This window comes from Harmonia axyridis, chromosome 2 (genome assembly GCF_914767665.1).
Source record: "Harmonia axyridis chromosome 2, icHarAxyr1.1, whole genome shotgun sequence".
In the NCBI taxonomy this organism is placed as follows: domain Eukaryota; kingdom Metazoa; phylum Arthropoda; class Insecta; order Coleoptera; family Coccinellidae; genus Harmonia; species Harmonia axyridis.
In genome coordinates this window covers 8952378-8972846 of record NC_059502.1, presented here as the reverse complement: position 1 = coordinate 8972846, position 20469 = coordinate 8952378, and the positions used below count along the sequence as shown (strand labels likewise).

The window sequence follows — 20469 nt, the reverse complement described above, 5'->3', positions numbered from 1 at the left end:
TTAAATCATTGACATAAACTGTAAAAAGCAGAGGACCCAGAATGTTCCCCTGCGGTACACCTAACCTACTGTAAACGGGGCATCATACATTTCAACGTATGATACAAAAGCACAGATAAAACCTCCAGCAAAAACCCTGTCTCCCCGTATAGGTGCAGTGTCTGGTTTGTGTATTTATTTTTATCTTCATCCAAACAAAATCTTATCATTCTTTCTCTTCACCAACGGTTGACGATTTTGTGGTTAAATCTAAAAACAAAAAAGAAAATAACCAGAAAGGAGTAATAAATGTTAGTTTCCATTATATTGATTCCAAGTTGGCGACCCATTCTAAAAAAGAATCTGAAACAGAATGGATAGCTTGGAAACCACCATGAAATTTATAAATTGGACAAGCATTCACCAAGTGGTCTATGGTTTCTTCTACACCACACTCACATAGTGGACTATTAATAGAATGCCATTGAATGAAGAGCATACTATTACAACGACCATGACCAGTCCTAAGTCGATTCAAAATTCACCAAATTCTCCTAGGAAGATTGAAACCTAGAACTTTCTCTGAAGGATCAACGATTACACTTCTGTTGAAGACATTACAAATACTCCATTCCGAACGCCAAATTTCCTTGTCACTTTCTTTAGATTGCAGGAAGGTATTGATAAAGGTTTGCGCGACTTTAATCTGGCAGTGTTAGTATATGGGAGGTAAGATACAATTGGAAATAAGATCGGGTAGAAATGAAATTTTTCCCAAGATTACTTGACTGAAACTTGTCTACGAATATGAGGCGGAAGTATATTCGATAGCCCTGGTAACCAATGCCATCGCAGTAAGAAGGTATACCTTCCGAATTTCCAAAGTAGTTTAATGAAAGAAAAACTACATCTATAGTGATTATTTTCAAAAAAACCAAATCAAGAATTACATATTGAGGTTGGGTGTAACGCTTAATATGGTTCAGTTAACAGATTAAATTATTGTTATCTGTGTGGAAGTATGAGAATTTTCTATTATATTCATTTCTTTTCTGACCAAAAGACTAACATTATTTTTTTTTTATTTCATATTTTCTGCTGTTTTTGGAAAACCTACCTGTGCAGTATGTAAGTATTATTGTTTATTTATTCTCTTCAATAGCGAATTTTCATTTCCTCTACATATTGTATTTTAAATGATTAAACTAATCAATTCAATGGCGAAGTGCGGATGGTCACATTGGTCACACTTACAGCCTGCACTATCCAACGTTTCCTTATTTCATTAAATAGTTGAGACTATTTAAAGGATGTGCGGACACACAGACAGACATATACTTAACCAAAGACGTTCAGGATAATCTGAAATGCATTTTTCTAGTGCGCGGGCGCCACGGGACGCCTGCTCGAACGCGGGAATTCGGAATACGCGACGTGGGCTAAAGATCTCCGGGGATACGTCTTGTATCGGTTGTATCTGATAAGAGGGAGCAAGACGGAACAGTGTTGTACGAATGTAATTCATTTCCCGATATCCTCGTACGTCTGGAACGTACACAGGTGGAACTGTCTGCGCCCCTGCTGCGACAGGCGCGCTGCGTGCTTTATAGAACCGGGAGTTTTCTCTAACGGACGCGCAGCTTTTCAGGAATCCACGGATGAATGGAGGTTTAATGATCAGTTTTACTCTTTCTAAAGTTTGAAAAAAACCAATCACCGAAAAATTTTCAAAAAAAAAGACAAAAAACCTATCATAACGTTTTACTGTTCAGACTCCGTTTGATTGTTGTAAATGTATCATGGGTAATATCACATGACTCACAAGAAATATTGAACAAATTACATTTAAGATGCAAAGGTGTTCGAAGCATACAATTATTCCTACGTGGAACCAAAAACACATAAGTCTAGTTGTCTTGGTGTTTCAGCACCTCAGAGTAATACATAAACATAGATAGAGGGAGCATATGTCATTTTCAGTAAGCAAATTTTGTCCCCAACATGAACTATCAAATTTGACATGAAGCGCGTGGAGATGAAAACATATCAGTGATACAATATTTCACTCAATTCGCTCAGTTTCTCCACAAAGAACGTACTTCTTATATCCCATAGAAAATCAACGTTTCATATCAACTCAAAATATATTGAAATAAATATCTAAATATATCAGAAATTCACAAAAAAAATTCAAGCGCGCCAAACGACGTGAAACAATCGATGACACCAGGAAAGCAAAAGTTGCCAAACCTTTCTTTCAGCAGGTAGATACAGAAAATAATAAATATTCTGCTTATTATAAATTACACAATTAGCAAAAATATCTGATTCTTAATATTCAAATTTGCATATTTAATCAATCACTCAAATAAATATATTTCATTCAATATAATATACATTTATAATGAGATAGTAAAATTGTGGATTTGAAAATATATCACAATCCGACAACGTAATCTAACCATGTTGGGGACATTGCGTATACTCCCTCTATCTATGTTTGGTACTCTATGTACAGCATCAAATCTATCCAATATGCCTACATGATCAGCACTTCTTCTTCTTCTCTTTCTCCTCAATCCGTTAAATATTTAGTGATTTTAATATAAAATTTCAAAATATTGACTTTTTATTTTTTTCAGACCGTCTTACATTGGGGTGCTAAACATGGAAATGCCGAAATAATCAAAGTATTTGCAGGGACTTACAAAGTAGATGTTAATGCCAAAACGGTAGGTATCAGTACTAAGTCTTTCATTATCGTATTCGTAATCTTCGACAAATTAAAGGATTTCTCAATAAATATTACTGTACATCTTTTGTATTGTGTAGTAGTAATGATTTGAATAATCTATAAAATTATTATTTTCACTGTGAACCGCGAGGCGAACTGGTGTACCCACAAAAGTGAATTGACGCGTCGACTAGGCCTTTACATTTATGCACACAACAGCGTTGCATTGCATCGATTGTAGTATGTTTTGTTCTTTAATACATGTTTTAGATTATGAAAAAATATTGCACGAAAATGTTCACGGGGAAGTCACTGCGATCGAAATATTAAACGAATGTTAAGACGTTCTGAGTAAGTTTTGTAGCATGCTACATTGCAAATTATGTTCAATTCAACTGAACAAGAAAGTTGATGAAAATCTGGGCGTACTCCAATGCGTATCTTCGTGCCAGTCACCTCCACCAGGAAAACTGAGAGATCTAGTGATCGAATGGCCAGAAAGACCTTAGCTGCCCCACGTTGGGCGCCAAAATTCATTCAAGGAATCCAGCAAAAGAAATGATATGACAATTTCACTGTATCTGGTACACATCAACTTTCTTGTTCGTTTGAATTCATTTAATTTGCAATGTAGCATGCTACAGTTTAAACTAAAAATCTCATACTTCAGGATCGTAGCGTCCGTCGCTTTTGATGTTTAGATATTAAGGTTGGCATTTCTAGAAATATAAAAACCGGTATATGTGCGTGTTTATACAGTTTTATGTCTCTTAATTAATAACCTGATTGTTTACACATAAATAATTCATCGGCGTAGCAACCCTTCCCGGCAGTACTTTCTCCTCCATACACAGGTATCTAGATGGCGGAGAGGCGCTCGCTTAACCCGTAATTTCCTGCGTACGTCCATCTGCGAGATCAATTCACAGTTCGGGCGATAATGACCGCGTACCGTCGGTTTCAATCTACCCCGTCGATTACGTCCGATACCGAAATTACACGTTCGGAGGCCCGTAATGATACCCCGGCTAATCGAGTCTGATTACGGGCCGTCCCCGGCTACGATAGCCCGTCGTTTACCCCGCCGGAGACGCACCTGTCCTCTTCCTCCTTCCGAGGTTTACGAGCCCATGAATTTCCCTCATGCCCCCTTTCGCGTTGTTATTGTGTTTACATCCGTATTCACTGATTAGTGATCGCTGTTGAGGGGTTATGTTGCGTCGCTAGCTTGAGAGGGATTACCACCACGTGGTTTTCGCAAATAAGTAGAGGGCAGCACTGTACGATGAGTTTTACCTCTTTTGTACATTTTTTTGGTATATAACATCAAGTTTTTTGCGAAAAATGAAAATTTTCCAAATTTTTTTAAATTTTTCATTCGAAAATCAAAAATATATACTTTCTTCCATGTAGATTATCATGTGAAAACCCCATAAAAATCAGTGATTTTTAAGAAGAAATATCTCTAATTTCGTTTTGAACTGAGCAGCCACGTGGTGGTGTTCCTTCTTAAGGTTGAGTTACACTTGCATGTTGTCTGTTTAGAAGATTATCATCTCTTCTCTTCCTTTGACAATGAAAAATTGATAATTACCAAATGTGATGTTTTAGCTAGGTGTTCTCAGCCCATTTTAAGGTGTTCCTTCTGGGACCTCTGATAGAATCGTCGGTATGGTCCTTGCTATATACACCTTTTATTGTCATTTTGGAGCGTGACTACTTTTCCGGATCTAGATAGAAAACTGCCCACAACACATTCCTTTTGACTTTATTACAATAAAAATTTCTTACCTAATTATATTGATTGCCTTGGACACTTCCATATCAGTTTTCAATCGATAGAGTTCGAACATCTATAATGATACTCCTGCTAATCATAGACCGATACTCTAGCATTTATCCAGAGACACCTGTCCATCCTCTTTCCGAGGTTTACGAGCCTCTAAACTTACCCTATGCCCTTCTCGTTGTTATTATGTTTACATGTATTAAGGGGGCGTTTATTAACCAGTTTATCTTTTTTTTTGTCTATCGGTATCGGGTCGGGTATCTTTTGGGTTTTTTTCTAATTGATCCGTGGGTGTGATTGTTAGGTATTCGTTTTTACGTTTTTATTATGCTAATGTGTTTTTTTTTGTTTCCGGTTCATGGTCTGGTGTTGGATGCAGAATGGGGTGAGTATTCGATAATTATTTTTTTTTTTAATTTATATACATTGTTTACTATTCTATTATACGCTTATTTAGTTGCATAGGTTACACGTCAGTTAATAAGTCACAGACCTGGCGCACAAGTGCCTTACCACTTTTTTTTAGTACTATGCTTCGAAAAATGCCAGTTCAGTTTGGAACGAGATTTTGAAGGTTAAGTGACGCTTCATTTGTTGTTGATCAAAAAATGTGTAAAATCGAGATTTGTCTATTGAGAACGCTTCTTCTTACAAATCGATGAAAACCATTCTCAAATTAAACAAATTTCTTCTAACTAAAAAAAAGTGGTATTTTTCCGCCAGACCTGGGACCTATTAATAGATATATTAACTCATAGTAGATAAAAAGAAATCTAACTCGACAATAGAAGTGCAAAAAAAATACCGGTGAAATTTCATTAATTCTCAATAGGTGTCCCATGTTGCACTTTTTAAAATGAGGTTTTTAGCTGATACAAAAGTCAATGGAAATAAATTGCAATCAAGCGCACAATTGATGAGACTGTTTGTTTCTATTTTCTCATTTTTTCCTGGCTTTTTTCCTCTAGCTTTCGAGCCGAGATTGATGCTAAATGATTTAATTTAACCCATTGATAAAGAATTCGAGATCAATATCAAGTAGTACTTACACAATACTCTCGTATTGTGTATAGAAAATTTACTTTCAAAACGAATTCTCGAATTTCTCTCAGCATTCACAAATGAGCGTCTTTGGAGCGTGTATCTTTCCATGATTAGATGGCAAAAAATTAAAGACAGTGTTGCCATTTTAATCGTTTTAAATTGAATCATTCCTATTGAAAATCCTTAGTCAGTAATTTCATTAAACACATACATATCTCATAAATCCAACAAAATTACGATTTTCAATTCGAGAAAACCCCTTCACCTTAGCCGAACAAGCATGCAAAACATAACCCTTTGGGCGTTTACGCGAAGTCTCAGCGATAAGTCAAATCGACAGTCTATCCACGTCCCCCCTAATCGAAATTCATCAATCGGCCGAGGCATCAACGTCGCCCTGTATAAGCCCTATCGTCTTTCATCTGGACGCAAAACGCGCTGCCGTTGTCAGCCGGGCAGCTGCCTCCTTCGAAATGTGCGCGCGAAGGGGGCAATTACGAGGCTCCGGTATCTAGGGGGGACGTCAATTATGACAGACGGCCGGCCGCGGGTCAGTTCGCTCCAGATATCGGGCTCGGAATGAGGAATCGATAATGCCAGTAATTAACACTTCGGTGTACATCTATATTTGATGAATTTACGACGCGTATAAGGTAATCGACGATAGGGAATAAGGACAGGGAGGGGGTTAATAGGGGGGCAAGGTGTGAAAAATCGGTTCGGACTTGAAAGACCGTCGATTGAGATGTTTCAACCATTCATTATTGATGCACCTCAATCAATAAGTCGCGGAACTGAAGCACAGATGGCGCCGCCAGTCGCATATCACTTTTTTCTCATTACTGTCAAGTTTCAAAAGATGCGTGTTCAGAATTTCAAAACATAGAGTTAATGTTAAATTGATATGATAATCTCGTCCTTCTTAGTAGTCAACAAATTAGCAATATCTTGATTCTAGGACTGATGATGTTTTATTGGAAAAAAAGGACAAAAATCGTTATTGAAATACCAACGTTTCGAACTTATTTTAGTTCTTTATTAGGGTTGCAAAATACATATATCAGTGACGGATATAGAAAAATTGTACAAATAAACTTTGAGAAGTCAAATATACAACAAACGTAAAAGAAATCAAAAAGATTGTTACGGAATATAAATGGAGCTTCCAAATGCTTGACCACCCAGTTTATTCTCCAGATCTGATCCCAGTGATTACTTGCTTTTTGCAGACCTCAAAAGAATGCTCCAGAGAAAGAAAGTTAGTTCTAATACAGAAGAAACTACCGATGTTGATGCCTATTTCTTAAGACAATGACTAAGAGGTATTGAAAATTCGAAGGAGCGTTGGAATACCTTTATTACTCTTGAAAGTGATTGTGATGACTAGGGATTCACGGCTTGGCTTGATTTTCAATTTACTTGGCTTGAGCTCGACTTGAATTCAAGTCAAGCTCAAATCAAGTAGTAGTTTTTCTATCTCAAGTCAAGTATTTACTTATCAAGTGCTTGAATCATATCAAGCTACTTGATTTTTAGTAGTTTTATTGTGTAGTGTGACATCAATGAAAAAATGATGAAATGAGAAGGAACTTTGCAGAAAACACTTTTATTTATCAAACTTATTGTATAAAAGATCTGAGAATATCAACTTTATTGAAATAGAAACATAAATTAAATCACTATAAATCTTAACAAAAGAAAAAATAATAAAAACATATAGTTTCTTAATATTGAGCAACCTCCAGGCTGTGTTTGATTTTATAATTTTCCATTCAAGATCTAAGACACATGAGGCATCCTATAGATTTGTCGTCTAACCTATTGCAAGTATTTTGTAACTGTAAGAGCAGCTCTGGAAAATTGTCTTTCAACAGGAGCTGAAGATGCTGGCTTTGATAAAATATACTTGGCCATTTTGGCCAAGTTTGGAAAGATATTTCTGAAACTACCAAAATCTACCAATAAATTTCACAGAAATGTGAGAAAATTACTAATAAAGTCACACTGGCGAATGCTTCAGTTTCTCGGCGTTCGAGAAATCCCCTTATTTAGTCTAAGCGCGCAGGAGATTGCAGATATATAATATCCCGTGCGACGCGTGCATATCAAGCTCAAGTAATAACAAGTAGCTTGATATCAAGTCAAGCAATAAATATCTAAAATCAAAACAAGCTCCAGTATGTAATTTTTCACGAGCTTGATTTTCAAGTCAAGTAGTTGTGTTAAAATGTCAAACTACTTGGCTTGATGACGAATAATGTGGAATTTTTGAGAAAAAATGTGTTTTTTTACTGGTTAGGCTGGGATATATCGAGGAAAGTGTTATTTGGCCTCAAGAGCGCCAAGTCATCGAGATTTTTCACTTGAATAAACTCTCATAAAAAGATTTTTAAAAGCATTGTTTGTGGCTAATGGTGACACAAACACAATTAACAAAGTGTCATACACTGTTAGAAATTACGAGCATTTATGTCTGTCTTAATATCGTAAATCAGTGTATTCAGATACCTTCTAACAATTTGTTCAAGCGATCTACATAGATTAGGATTTGATATTCAAGTTGTGATCGTATATCATTCCATAGAATTCTAAGCCTTACATCACCAAACCTTCGATAATAAAATATGAACATTTTTATACCATTACCACCTTCAATATCTTATCTGTCAACGTATTAATTCCTACATTTCCGTATCTGATAGCCTTCGACCACCTTCCCCAACGCAGCAGAACACCTTTCTACCCATAAACAATGTCTCCGGTTTTTTTTACCTATTCAACGTGCGGTCCGAAATAGACCAGCGTTATGCAAGGCATGTGCTAGGTGGTCTCAAACAGAGGCGACAGTCGCCTTCTCTTCTTTTTTTTTTTTTGAATTATGCAACTCGGTGGCCCTTCCATAGACGACAAGACATTCCTCATCGGCGTCAGCTACCGGATTTAACCAGACGAGGACTGAATAGAGGAGGAGGAATTATCCCTTCGCACCTAAGCGACTGTAGAAAAATTCGATGAATTTCGAGAAGCCGGGGGTTTTCGGGAAAAAAGGGTACTGCCGGATATACCACGTGAGTCATGCTTCCTCTTCCGTTGGGGGATCTTCGGTTGAGATTTTAATTACTTGAATCGATGCTTTGACAGATTATTCAAAAAAGGTGGTATTGGAATGAAAATTTTTATATCTCAACTCTAAATTTTCAGGATAGGTTCAGATCTTGAAAGTAAATATTTTCATTGCGAATGGAAAATAAGGAAAAATTGGTTAACTTTTCGTTTTTCGAAAAAAAAAGATGAATGTCCTTTGTACAAATCATTGATATATTTTTAAAATATTCGTGAAAAAAATTTACCAAAAATCATCACAAAATAGGTAAAACTATAATTTCGTGAAAGTAATCGTACTTATTTGCCATCTAGTTTGATCATCGCAGGATTCCCAGAGGGAAAATGAATGGGTACCAAAGTTTAAATAATTCGCGAAAAACCACGAAGGGCGCGTTTGGATTTTGCGAGAGAGCATATCCATTGGAAAGAGTGCACTGAGCATATCTTTCATGTGGACGTCTGTATACAAGGGAAAGTCGATCACAATTGTAGAGGCAGAATCTACACTCATCTGTGAAGAGAACACTTTCCCAATCAGCCTCTTCCCAATGTATATGCTCTCTCGCAAAATCCAAACGCGCCCTTCGATGGGTTGGGGTAAGAGCTGGGCCTCTTGCTGCAACACAAGGCCTTAAATCATATTCTCTGAGGCGATTTCTTATTGTCTGAGTGCTAATTTGCACCCCATGAGTTTGCTCAAGCTGATTTTGAAGGAGGCGAGCGGTTGCAAACCATTGTCTCAACGAAGAAACTCTCAAGTAACGTTCTTGAATGGCAGTTGTTACCCGTGGTCTACCCTGTCCTGGTCTTCGAACATTCATACCTGTCTCCCTGAATTGCTGCAACATTCTGGACACACTTGTATGGGAAACTCCAAACCTTTCTGCAATTCTTGTGTATGTCCACCCTTCTTCTCGCAAAACTACCGCTTGGGCACATTCCTCTTGGGTCAAATTGCGTGTTTCGCGTTGCATAGCGATCGAGTGTAGAAAATCAAACGAAAGAAAAACTATTGATCACTAGAATTGATCGAGAACTGATTTCAGAATGGAGCCAATACATTCAAAATCTGTTAATCTCATCTTTTTCTATTCCTGCTGGGAAAAAACATCTATATCGAAGAAAAACGTTGAAAGTGGATAATATATGCATGCATAATTTATAATTCTGATAAAAATAATTATCATTCAGAACACCTTCAGTTGTAGAATAAATTTGAGATTTCCATAATGTGCGTTAAATCTTTTGCGCAGTGTATGTTAATTACTCTATTTTTTAATAATACCACATATTTGATAGATAATGAGCAATCTTTTCTGTCTTTCATCAAAACAATTTTAGGTTTTTCTACTATTCCATCAAACCTAACCCCGCCAATTTATTTTTCTGGCTACGGCCTTGGCCCGAATAACGAGCTATTCAAAATGTGATTTTCTCATTGGAAAACTCTTTACATTTAATCCAGATTTCAAATCGTTACATCTCGACCTTAAGACCACCTCATTAGATCGAAAAACCTTCCTAAACATCAACCCACGCCTATTTTCGAAACGCGTCAAACCGACCCCGACTCCGTCTCGGCCTGAGACCCGAGAACGCACACGTCGACCGGCCTAATCCCTCCGAAATCCTCGGGACCTGGCTCAACGCGGTCGGATTACGCGATAGTCGGGCGTAAAAACGTGCTTACAAGCGACAAACATCCACTAACTTTTTTCCTCGTCGGGCGGGCCCGCGATGACACTAATAAGCCCCGGTTGCGTATCGGCATTCCGTACTTCTGTAATATACAGGATGGTCGAAATTGGTGATATCCGTACTACAACTTTTCAACCATTGCCACATTTAAATTGTGGAAAAAAGTTGTTTCAGAAGAATAGAAGGTTTTTATATTTTTTATATAACTTGTCATATATAGGCTTTTCCATTAGGAATGATACAATTTCAAATTATTATTAGGGCAAAACTGTATTATTTTTGTGTGTTCGTTTGTGTTCAGAAGGTTATGCCATATAATGGAAAGATACACGATTCAAAAACGTTTAGGAATTGTTAAGATGGCGCTTCCACTGTTTGACCAAAGAGCTCATTCTCCATATCTGGTCTCCAAGTGATTACTGGCTTTTTGCTGACTTCAAAACAATGCTCCAGCAAATGTAATTTGGCTGTAATGAATAAGTGATTGCCGAGATTGAAGCCGTTTTCTGAAGGAAAGACGAATCTTTCTACAGAAAAAATATTGAAAATTTAGAAGAGCATTAAAGTACATGCATCTCTCTTGAAGGTATCTATGTTGACGAATAGTGTCGTATTTAAAAAAAAAATTGTATATTCACTGGTTGGGCCTGGAACTTATTGAAACAAGTACGTTATATTCGGTTCTGCGGTTCTGTGCATAAATACAGGAAGCTTATAGATATCCGCAACCTTACGGCCTTTCTGTACTATAGTGCAGAACCACGTAGGATCTATACAAAAGTACAGTATGCAAATACGCGCCCCGGTTATGCGGTCCTGACAAATGTACGGCTGCACGGAGTCGGACATGCCTTATCCGTTTTTATCGATGACCGCCCGGAAGATGACATGTCCGGCATTCGCGCGATCAGTTTGCTGTTAAGTCAGTTGGCGTTGCTCTGGCGTTTTAGACGCGTCAGAAGCAAGAATATCGGTAACATACATCTTACATGGCTAGAATTTTACTATTAATGCTCCTTGAGGTGACACGCTCCTCTATGGAGAGGTGTATAGGGCAGGGAACGCTGAATTGCCATAATGATGAAACAGCCCAATGGCCGAGAGAGGTCTCACCATAATCCTCGTTAAAATTCGTGGAGTCTGCACTTCGATCCACGCTGTATTTTCTCGAAATGCGTCAGCGCACCCCGACACACCAATCCAATATAATTCCACCTTAAATCGGTGTTCTCGATGTTTTTCTTTGTCCATTTGAAGACAAACCGTTGCATTTGCAATTATCTGCTGATTCAAAAATTACTGTAATTGTGACAAAATGATAGCGTGATCTGTTTGGGGATCGAGCTCAACAAAATCATTGTTTCAATTAGTAGATCTTTCAAATGAAAAATAATAGGCTGTGTTTCATTTCATTCTTTCAAAAATTTCAATACAATTATTAATACAGTGATCAGATTATATTATTTAATGCATCTATTATTTCATGCTTCTTCCTAATCAGATATGTATAATTTTCCAGAATAAAATAAAACATATTGAATAAAATGGCTATGAATAAGTAGGCACTAATCATTCATCGATTCACATGTTTTACTTCTATACAAGTTAATTTTATTGACCACGATATTTTTTAGGGATATACTCCTCTTCATATTGCTGCCCAATTTGGACACAAGGACATCTTCAAACTACTAATTGAAGTATATAGTAAGTTGAAATATTTGTTTTTAAATATTGATTTAGCACACTGTATATAGCATGGAGCAAAAATGAACAGAATGCATAGCATAGCATAGAATAAATAGCATAGCTTTAAATTAAATAGACTCGCTAAGCTCGCCGAAGGGGCTCCGCCCCTTGGACCCCGTCAATAAAAAAATATTTTTTCGGACACACTGTATCGTGAGCTGATTCTAGGGTGGTATTCCATATTACTTTTTTTCTAAAACATACCGTTTGGAAAATAATATTTGTTGCAAATAACTCTTCATTACAAAGAAAAAGTTCAAATAGGTAGAAATCACTCTTAATTCTATCCCTACAATTTTTTTAATAACATTGTATCTAAGTAGCAAATATTAACTTATTATTGGTTTTCAGAGGCCAACTCCAACGCGAGGGACTTCAGTGGACGGACACCAGAGTACTACCTCCTCACCAAAGAGCAGACAGGTCCAAAGAGCAATGTCAGAAGTGAGTACAAGGGTGATCCCATGCATGTCGTTAACAGGCCGGTTACTCGAAAAGCCACCCTGTTAAGAGGCTTGCACAATTCCAGAGGGAACACCTTGCCAAGCATGGAGGTATCCCAAAAGGTTACCACTGGCTACTATAGGATACAGAAGTAGAGTGAATGTGGTTGAAGGGTAGTTTGGCTTCGATGGGGTTGGTCAAAGAGGTCGACTTTTATTAAATCATTCTTGTTTGAGTTGAATTTTATTCAAAATTAACTATAGGCTCTGCTGTAATACTTAAATTAGAAGAACCAATTGTGTTCTGCTGGACATTCTGAGATGACATGCACAGTTGTCTCGCTAAAATGTAAACATAGTATTTTCATGAAAAAAACGTTGATATGTAGTTCTTATAATAGATACTTTCTAATATTCAAATTTCTTGATGTAGAAATCGGAATCAATTATGTTTGCACCATATATATAAATTGGTTTTGAGTTGTATAGGCAGACAAAATAACATCTGCTGTTGGAAACACTAAACTGATTCTCTGATAAGGTCCAATGTATAATTTTAAAATCAAAAAATTTCACATATCCCTCGTTATTCATATATATTTATATACATACCTCTTTGATCAACTCCAGTTTGCATGACTTGTTTGCCAGGTAGAAAAAAGCTCGATAATTCGCACAACAATATCTTTCTCATTTTCTTCAATTTTATTTTCTTTATTTCTTGTTTATTGTTGTTTCTAGGGTAATGTTAGATAAGGTTACATAACAAACTGTGTTAAGTGTATTGTTTCTTTGTCTTTATTTTAATCATGGGAATTTTTTTTATTTGATTTCTGAAGAATAGTACAAAGCTTAGTGATCAATAATTTCGTCATAAAACACCGAAAATTATTATTTTTGAACAAATACAGTACCTTGAAATGATTAGTAGTAATTAAACATTTACTAAATAATAGATATCTTTGGTACCTAGTCTTATTATTTATTATATTCTTGCATGTTAACCTTTCTTTATTTTCTATTCAATGTTATCTTCTTCATATGTACTTCAAAAACTGTTATTATCTTCAACATGACAAAAGTCATTACCATGAAAATGTGTCTTGTAGATGCATGAGACATGGAAGTTTAGAACAAATATTTGATCAATAACAATATTATAGTTCTTATCAGTGTACTTCACAAAAATTCTAGTCTTTTGCCTTAGTAGCTCAGTCTGCTCAGTAGAAAAGGCTATTTTTAAACTAACTAACTAACGTTGGGTTTCACAACAGCAAAGCTAATGTTTAACTGTGAGTTTTTCTTTATTTTCCAGCTTTTCTCTTTTTAGAAACTATAAAAAACGTCCAACAACGAGTGAGTTGAGGGTGTTATGATAGCCATTTTGTATTCTTAATCAATGTTGACCATTCCAATATTTATTAGTTACTGTTTACTTTATACTTCATCTTAATAATGTTATTTTATAATTTTTCGAGTTACCATTTCTTATGTATATGTATTATTATTGTTTATGTATTTCATTTTGTTTTGTAGTTTCTTATCTTATGTATTCATTATCTTATTTCAAGTTCTTTAATCGTTTACTTCTCATATTATGTTTTTTCAATAAAATGTTCACACAGGAGATTTTATCATGAATTGTAACCTCTGAATTCTGATCATTTTTCCTTCAACTAAATGCGTCGATAGTGCTTTTTACTCATCAACTAAAAATCGTTTTTTCACTTTTGTACATAGAAGTAGAATATCTATAGATTCGTAACTCTGCATGCTATTTTTTTTTTTTGGTTTGAGGTTTTCTGAATAAGTTTTTCTTATATTTAACACGCATTGTCTGCATTACAGAAATAAAACGAGGAAAAAAACAGTCTGGTAAGTTCAGATTAAATCTTTATATTTGTTTATTGATACAACAATTGTGTAATATTTTTCTATGTTTACATATAGATAAGGATTTGGGATTTCTACGTATTGGATCCTTGAATGTTAGAGTCAAAAAAACAACCGAAGCATTCAGTAATTTTCTGGGAGTTGGTGGAGGATCTGTCAGTTCGCTAGATGGCGCTACCGACAAACTACACAAAGGATGGGGATCTGCTGATAACGTTAATACTCAGGTAATATATCAAGTTCGATAACTTCTTTCATTGCTAAAATGGATGAAAAAAATTATTTAGTTTTTCGTCCTACACTGCATCAAGAGATTAACGCACCACTTGAATTGTAATGAATGTTTAATTTTTGTGGAATCGTGTTTTTCCTCGGTTTTGTAGAATTGAGTAATTTTTTGGATATATTTCCTGAATTATCTTCAGTTCTAGTGCAACATGCAATTTTGCATTAAACTTGAAATTGTTGATTCACAAACTAAAATATCTCAAAGCACTCAAAAAAAACATTCTCAATTATTGAATTCACTTTGTAAGGGTGCCTGCTTAAGTACCACTGGCTCTTTGATGATTTACTGTTTCTTTCGAGAATTAGTTCTTTAATTGTGGTGTGTTAAATTCTTGGAGCATAGATTATGAAATAATAAACATTACAAAGTAAAATTATAATCGCAGACTTTTCACGAAGGAAAAGAAGGTATGAAATATTATATGAACAGTATGTGAAGTAGTTCTCAAATGTTGTTTATAATATTTCAGGAAACCATGCAAGCTCCCAAGGGTTATATAGGAAGAAAGAAGTCGAAATATTCTTCAGGTAGCATCTCAAATAGCACCCCAACTACTCCAAAACAGTCTAGGGGAATGCACATACAGCTTGGCAACCAAGATTCAGATTCTGATACTGCAGCAGGTTTCGATAACCAATGGAAGAAATAATAATCACTAATCAGTCATTATTTGAGAAGTGTCACATTCCAATTTCGAATTTTTGTACTTAATTAATTTATTGTTAATTATTTGAATTTTATATTGAGGTTGTGATTGTTAATTGAATGATTGGAATGTTGTCTCTAAATATATAATGTGTTTCTATTGAAGATTGATGTTTTTTACCTTTCAATAACACTTTATCTAATGTACAACTTGTGTGTTGGAAAATTGATATGAAAATTTACTTTTTTAACAAAGTCCCAAAAAGTATACTTGAGAAAATTAGTTCTCTCAACAGATTACTCTATTCTTTCAATATGATGTGTGTAATTTTAGAACTTTGAATGGTCTCAAATAATAAGGCTCGACTTACTGATGAGAAATTCGATTCTATCTGCACATCCCTAAACATGAAGTACTCTGGAACAAAAACATCTAGAAACTCGAAATATTCAGGGTAGGTTGTAGGTTTGCCACATTTGAATTCATTACTGGCCAAAATCCGACTAGAAGTTTCATAAGTTTGCCAGTTCAAAATTTTGTTTTGATCTCTCGTTCAATCATCTACCAATTGAGGCGTTGGAGGCTGCATATACCATCGTACAGTTATGATCTCAAAATTGAAAGCCTAACTGAATCAATAAATGCTCAAAAGCTCCTGATTTTACGTTGGTGCCTTCCTTAATTTTCATACCTGTTGTTTTTTTGCACCTAGAACTAGGCAAGTATGGTTTTTAAGGTCAGTTGGGAAAAAGTATTTCCAAAGAATTAATATTCAAGAATCTAACAGAAATGACAAGTATTGATTCAGAATGAAGATATTTTGAAATACATAAAGAATAGTGAGTTAGTTTGTAACACTAGAAAAAATATAAAAAAAACCATCAATAAAAAGCATATATTTTATATTCCAGACAAAAATTATATGAAGTTTCTGTTGTATAAAAATCCAATTATAATTTATATATTAATTAACCCTATATACATAACTAGGATATTTCAGAAAAGATACATTTTTTGAAAAATCAAATGCTTCTTAAAAATACTGAAAATCTATTGTTCATCTTTCTCCTTGGCACCATGTTTTAAGATACGAGTGAATTCAACATAGTCAAAGAGACTACCTTTTATTGGTGCCTCCCTGTACATCTCATCAACTTCATCATCAGTAAAACGGTCCCCCATTGAGGTTAGGAGCTCCCTTAATCTTTCTTCATTGACAACACCAGTGTTATCTTCATCAAAGCAGCCAAATGCATTCTTGATCACATCTTCTGGGTCGGTACCCTGCAGGCGTTCACCGAAAAGTGTAAGGAACATTGTGAAATTGATTGGACCTGGGGCTTCGTTCATCATACCTTCAGGAGAAAAAATGTCAGCTGAAGTTATTACATTAAACAAGAGAGATTAACTCACCATCTAAATAATCATCAGTAGGATTTTTACCCAATGAAGCAAGCATATCATGAAGGTCCTCTTTGTCAATGAAACCATCATGGTTCTGGTCAATCATGTTGAAAGCTTCTTTGAATTCTGCGATTTGAGCCTGATCAAACATAGCGAAAACATTTGAAGTGGCTCTCTGAGCCCTTTTCTTGGTGGTGCCACGGCGGCTTACAGATTTTCTCGCAGACATCTAAAGCAGAAACAAAAATTATCAAAGAACTACACTTATTGCAAACAAGAAGATAGTCAAGTTCGTCCAATATTGATTCTGCGAGAAAAATCGGTGATTTTCACCTTTGGAAAAACTCACCTCTGATATATAGAAATATTATTCAAAAGAAACTGATCGAATACAGAAGTTCAAAGTAGAATATAAAGGTGTGTCAACGTCTTTTATGAGTCACTGGTTTGTTTATTATCGGAATTTGATAAAAGACGAGTATTATATTAGCTAGAGCGCTGTGTCCAGCTGAGTCATCAAAACTACACACTTTTACTTACGTTGTATTTTCAAGAATGAGTTTCCTTTCGCAATCTACTTTGGACAGATGGTAGCTGTTCCAATTTTTAGCATATACTTCCAAATATGGATAATCCTTCTCCTTTTAGGGTATACTGTTACAAGGATAAACAATAAAATCTTTACCAATACCAACCACAAGATCTGACAGCTCTCCTTCGTCCTTCAACCTAAAAATTGACACTGATGCAACATTGTTACCAATTGTGTGGAAAACATTATATGGATCTGTTAATATTATTTTCGTCCTGTTGATGTTTGAAACTTGCAGAATTAACAGTTTTGAAAGTGGACGAATGAGAACTAGTCATATTCGTAAAAAACGAATAAAATTTAATCGTGTGGATGTATTATCTTCTATGGAAATAGGGCTGTCAGAGTCAAGTGTCAACCTTTAAATTTTTAATTTATCCACAACTTGTTATTTGTTGTTTAGTCACCGTTTTCAAAATGACTATGATTAAATTGAATAAAGATGTTGATTTGAGCGATTTCACATTAATTATACCAAGTGTTTCAGTTGGAAATGTACCTCAATTAACAATTGATCTCCTGATATCAAACTACAAATTTGAAAAAATTGGGTTGATTTGGCATGAATCTGTGATACCATTAGTTGCACCAGATCCTTTTGATGAGAAATCTGATGATATTTGTACAGCATGTGAATTATATGCCAATAGGAGCCTTAAAATTGTCACCCTGCAAAACCGAACATCTTTCCACTACAAGTTGTTATCAGTCTTTATCCAAGACTTGAAGAATGATATTATAAAACACAAGTTCAATAGAGTTGTGTGTTTAGCTAGTGCCTTTGATCATGAACTACACAAAATAGATAAAGGAAAACTATTTTACATTGACAGCTTGGGAAGTGATTCGGTTCTAGAACAAATTGGATTTCAACCTCAACAACCTGTTAATGATAAATATATTGTACAAGGAGGGGGCTATTGCACTCAACTATATGAAGCTCTACGAAACAGGACTCGCTGTACAGTTTTAATAAAATATGTTGCCGAGGGAAATAATACAGCTGATTCAATTTCAATGCTTGCCTTGTTATCACAATATATTCCCTCTTTGAAGCAACTTCCTAGTGGTAATATTGAAATCCCCCATTCATGGAGTAGCGTATTTGGTCCCCCACCCCCTACAGGAATGTATTGACAATAGATAAATTTTTACTCAAGAAATTAGATATTTTTTTTATTTTCCAACTACCTCCTATTTTTGAATAACTCATAGGCTTTGATTAAAAAATCACTATGAATATTTCTCTTCGAGGATACATGATTAAAGGTAAATTCTTTTACCTGTTATATATTAATGCTCAGTTTCTTTGGTGGAAATTATTATTTATGTTATAGGTACATAAGGAATTACCAAAAATTTTAATTCATTGTTTAATAATAATGAAAAAGATTCAATAAAGATACTCTTCAACCATACAAAAATTTATTTAATGCCTATTTTACAAATATATCTTATAAATATATAATATAAATATAACAGCAGTAGCATGTAGAATAAAAAGAAGTACTTCATTGCATGTATATAATCTTATATTAACTAATTACTACAAAATATTCAGTCGTAGTTTCATAACTGTGAATTAGCTAAAATAAAAGAGTAGGATGTGAATTAGTAATTTTTCTCAACAAGCAGAAATATTTTAAAACATTCATAATAATTGGAAGTATAGTAAAAACAGTTTGATCAATAAAATAGAAAGAGAGTCTGTTAAAATAAAAATTCACATTCAAATCCCTGACTGTAATTAAAACATAAATAATAAAATTAACACTAAAAATTTAATTGACGGTTTCAGGATCAAATCAATGGTGAAAGAAACTACTAATATTCATTAAAGTTCGTCATGTTTAGGGCCTGAAAATTCCGTGAAGGAAATGAATCCATTTTTGTCTTTGTCCTCATGATGGAAAATTTCTTCGACCAATTTGTCGTGTTCTTTCAACATCTCTTTAACTTCATCCGTCTCTCCTTCTACTGCTATAAGCTGTTTTTTCAGATGCTCGCTGACCTAAGAAATACAAATCAAATATTTTAGTTTGCAACAAGAGACTGTCGATCAGTTGAATTCTTATTCAATTCCTAATTGAAATAGAATACCTTTAGTAATGAAATGTTTCGTGAAAATTGAAAAAGTGATTCGATTATTTAATGGACTGTTTAATACTCCTTATATTCGAGAATTGTAAGTTGTGCAATTATGGACATGTGTTGCTTTGTACAGAAGGGATAAAATAGAGATCAAAGTAACATTTCAGGTGCAATTTTATCCCATTTTCAAAAATATTTCCTTTGTGAAACTAATAGACCTTCCTAAGCGCCATCTACAGAGAGAATAACTAATTTAAAGGAACCAGAGTAGGTAGCTATTGGGAATAATTATCATCCTTTTTTTTTGGCTGGCGCCACCTATCCACTTTGATCGAAAACTACTTTCCGCATTTGTAGGTTCCTACAGCAACAAATGAAATTCAATTTTACTAAACTAAATGTAAATTTCCAATTAAATTGCACTCATTTTGAATTTGAAATACTCATTTACATTTGGAAAATTGCAAATGAGACAAATGAATGTATAGATGAGTATAAATTAAAAAAAAATAATTGGAGTATTCGTGGTCCTTGTTTCAAAATCAGTTTCAAAAAATTTAAGGTATCGCAACCTATAAAGATATTATCAAAGTTAGTTTTTTATATAGTTCCACACCAATGTTTTTCCAAACTATCAGAATCTATAATTAAGCATCATTATTGTGCACAAGATTTAATAAGCCATTCTAATATATTATCTATTTTATGTGAACATCAGAGCATGCAGAGTTTTTTTGTTACATAGCAGAAAAATAAGGAGATAGGTTAGGAAAATTCCGATTTCTTACCTTCACACCACCAAATTGCCCATAAAGTCGATAGTAGATTGCAAATGTGGTTAAAATTATAATTATTCTCAAAAAAAAACTAAGTGTTGGCTCATCCTTCAACGTGAGTCCTATCAACTAAGTTATTGTGTGAAGAAACTGAAAGCTTATAGAATTGATAGACAGTTAGGAAGAAAATATTTATTTCAAATTCGAATATACAAATATATTTTGACAATATACAGT

General features: G+C 34.8%; 4 protein-coding genes across 6 annotated transcripts in view; 2 read left to right on the top strand and 2 right to left on the bottom strand.

Moving 5' to 3' along the window:
- Positions 1-1071: 1071 nt before the first annotated feature.
- On the top strand, positions 1072-15533 carry LOC123672149 (the record flags this gene model as incomplete). Its single annotated transcript, XM_045606146.1, has 8 exons — positions 1072-1107; positions 2622-2711; positions 4882-4887; positions 11984-12056; positions 12450-12542; positions 14390-14416; positions 14492-14661; positions 15193-15533. Coding segments are annotated over 8 exons (675 nt in total), but the record flags the coding sequence as incomplete, so codon positions are not given.
- Positions 15534-16250: 717 nt separating this feature from the next.
- LOC123674082 (myosin regulatory light chain sqh) lies at positions 16251-17509 on the bottom strand. 2 transcript variants are annotated; one of them, XM_045608941.1, is made up of 3 exons: positions 17314-17509; positions 16783-17002; positions 16251-16724 (listed from the first exon to the last, which is right to left on the bottom strand). In XM_045608941.1, the coding sequence occupies exons 2-3, from the start codon at positions 17000-17002 to the stop codon at positions 16420-16422; spliced, it is 525 nt and encodes a 174-aa protein (XP_045464897.1). In that variant the 5' UTR covers positions 17314-17509; the 3' UTR covers positions 16251-16419. The 2 variants fall into 2 exon arrangements, with proteins under 2 accessions (XP_045464897.1, XP_045464898.1); XM_045608942.1 differs by having other exon boundaries at positions 17123-17489.
- Positions 17510-17707: 198 nt separating this feature from the next.
- Positions 17708-18531, top strand: LOC123674079 (proteasome assembly chaperone 2-like). Its single transcript, XM_045608938.1, has one exon. The coding sequence runs from the start codon at positions 17783-17785 to the stop codon at positions 18500-18502; it is 720 nt and encodes a 239-aa protein (XP_045464894.1). The 5' UTR covers positions 17708-17782; the 3' UTR covers positions 18503-18531.
- Positions 18532-18773: 242 nt separating this feature from the next.
- Positions 18774-20469, bottom strand: part of LOC123674080 (FK506-binding protein 2) — a 39196-nt gene continuing 37500 nt past the window's right edge. The window contains exon 3 of one of the 2 annotated variants that reach the window (XM_045608940.1): positions 18774-19376. In XM_045608940.1, the coding sequence (XP_045464896.1) occupies positions 19200-19376 (177 nt within the window). In that variant the 3' untranslated portion in view covers positions 18774-19199. The remainder of the gene's footprint in view (positions 19377-20469) is intronic. The other variant, XM_045608939.1, reaches the window with a different exon arrangement.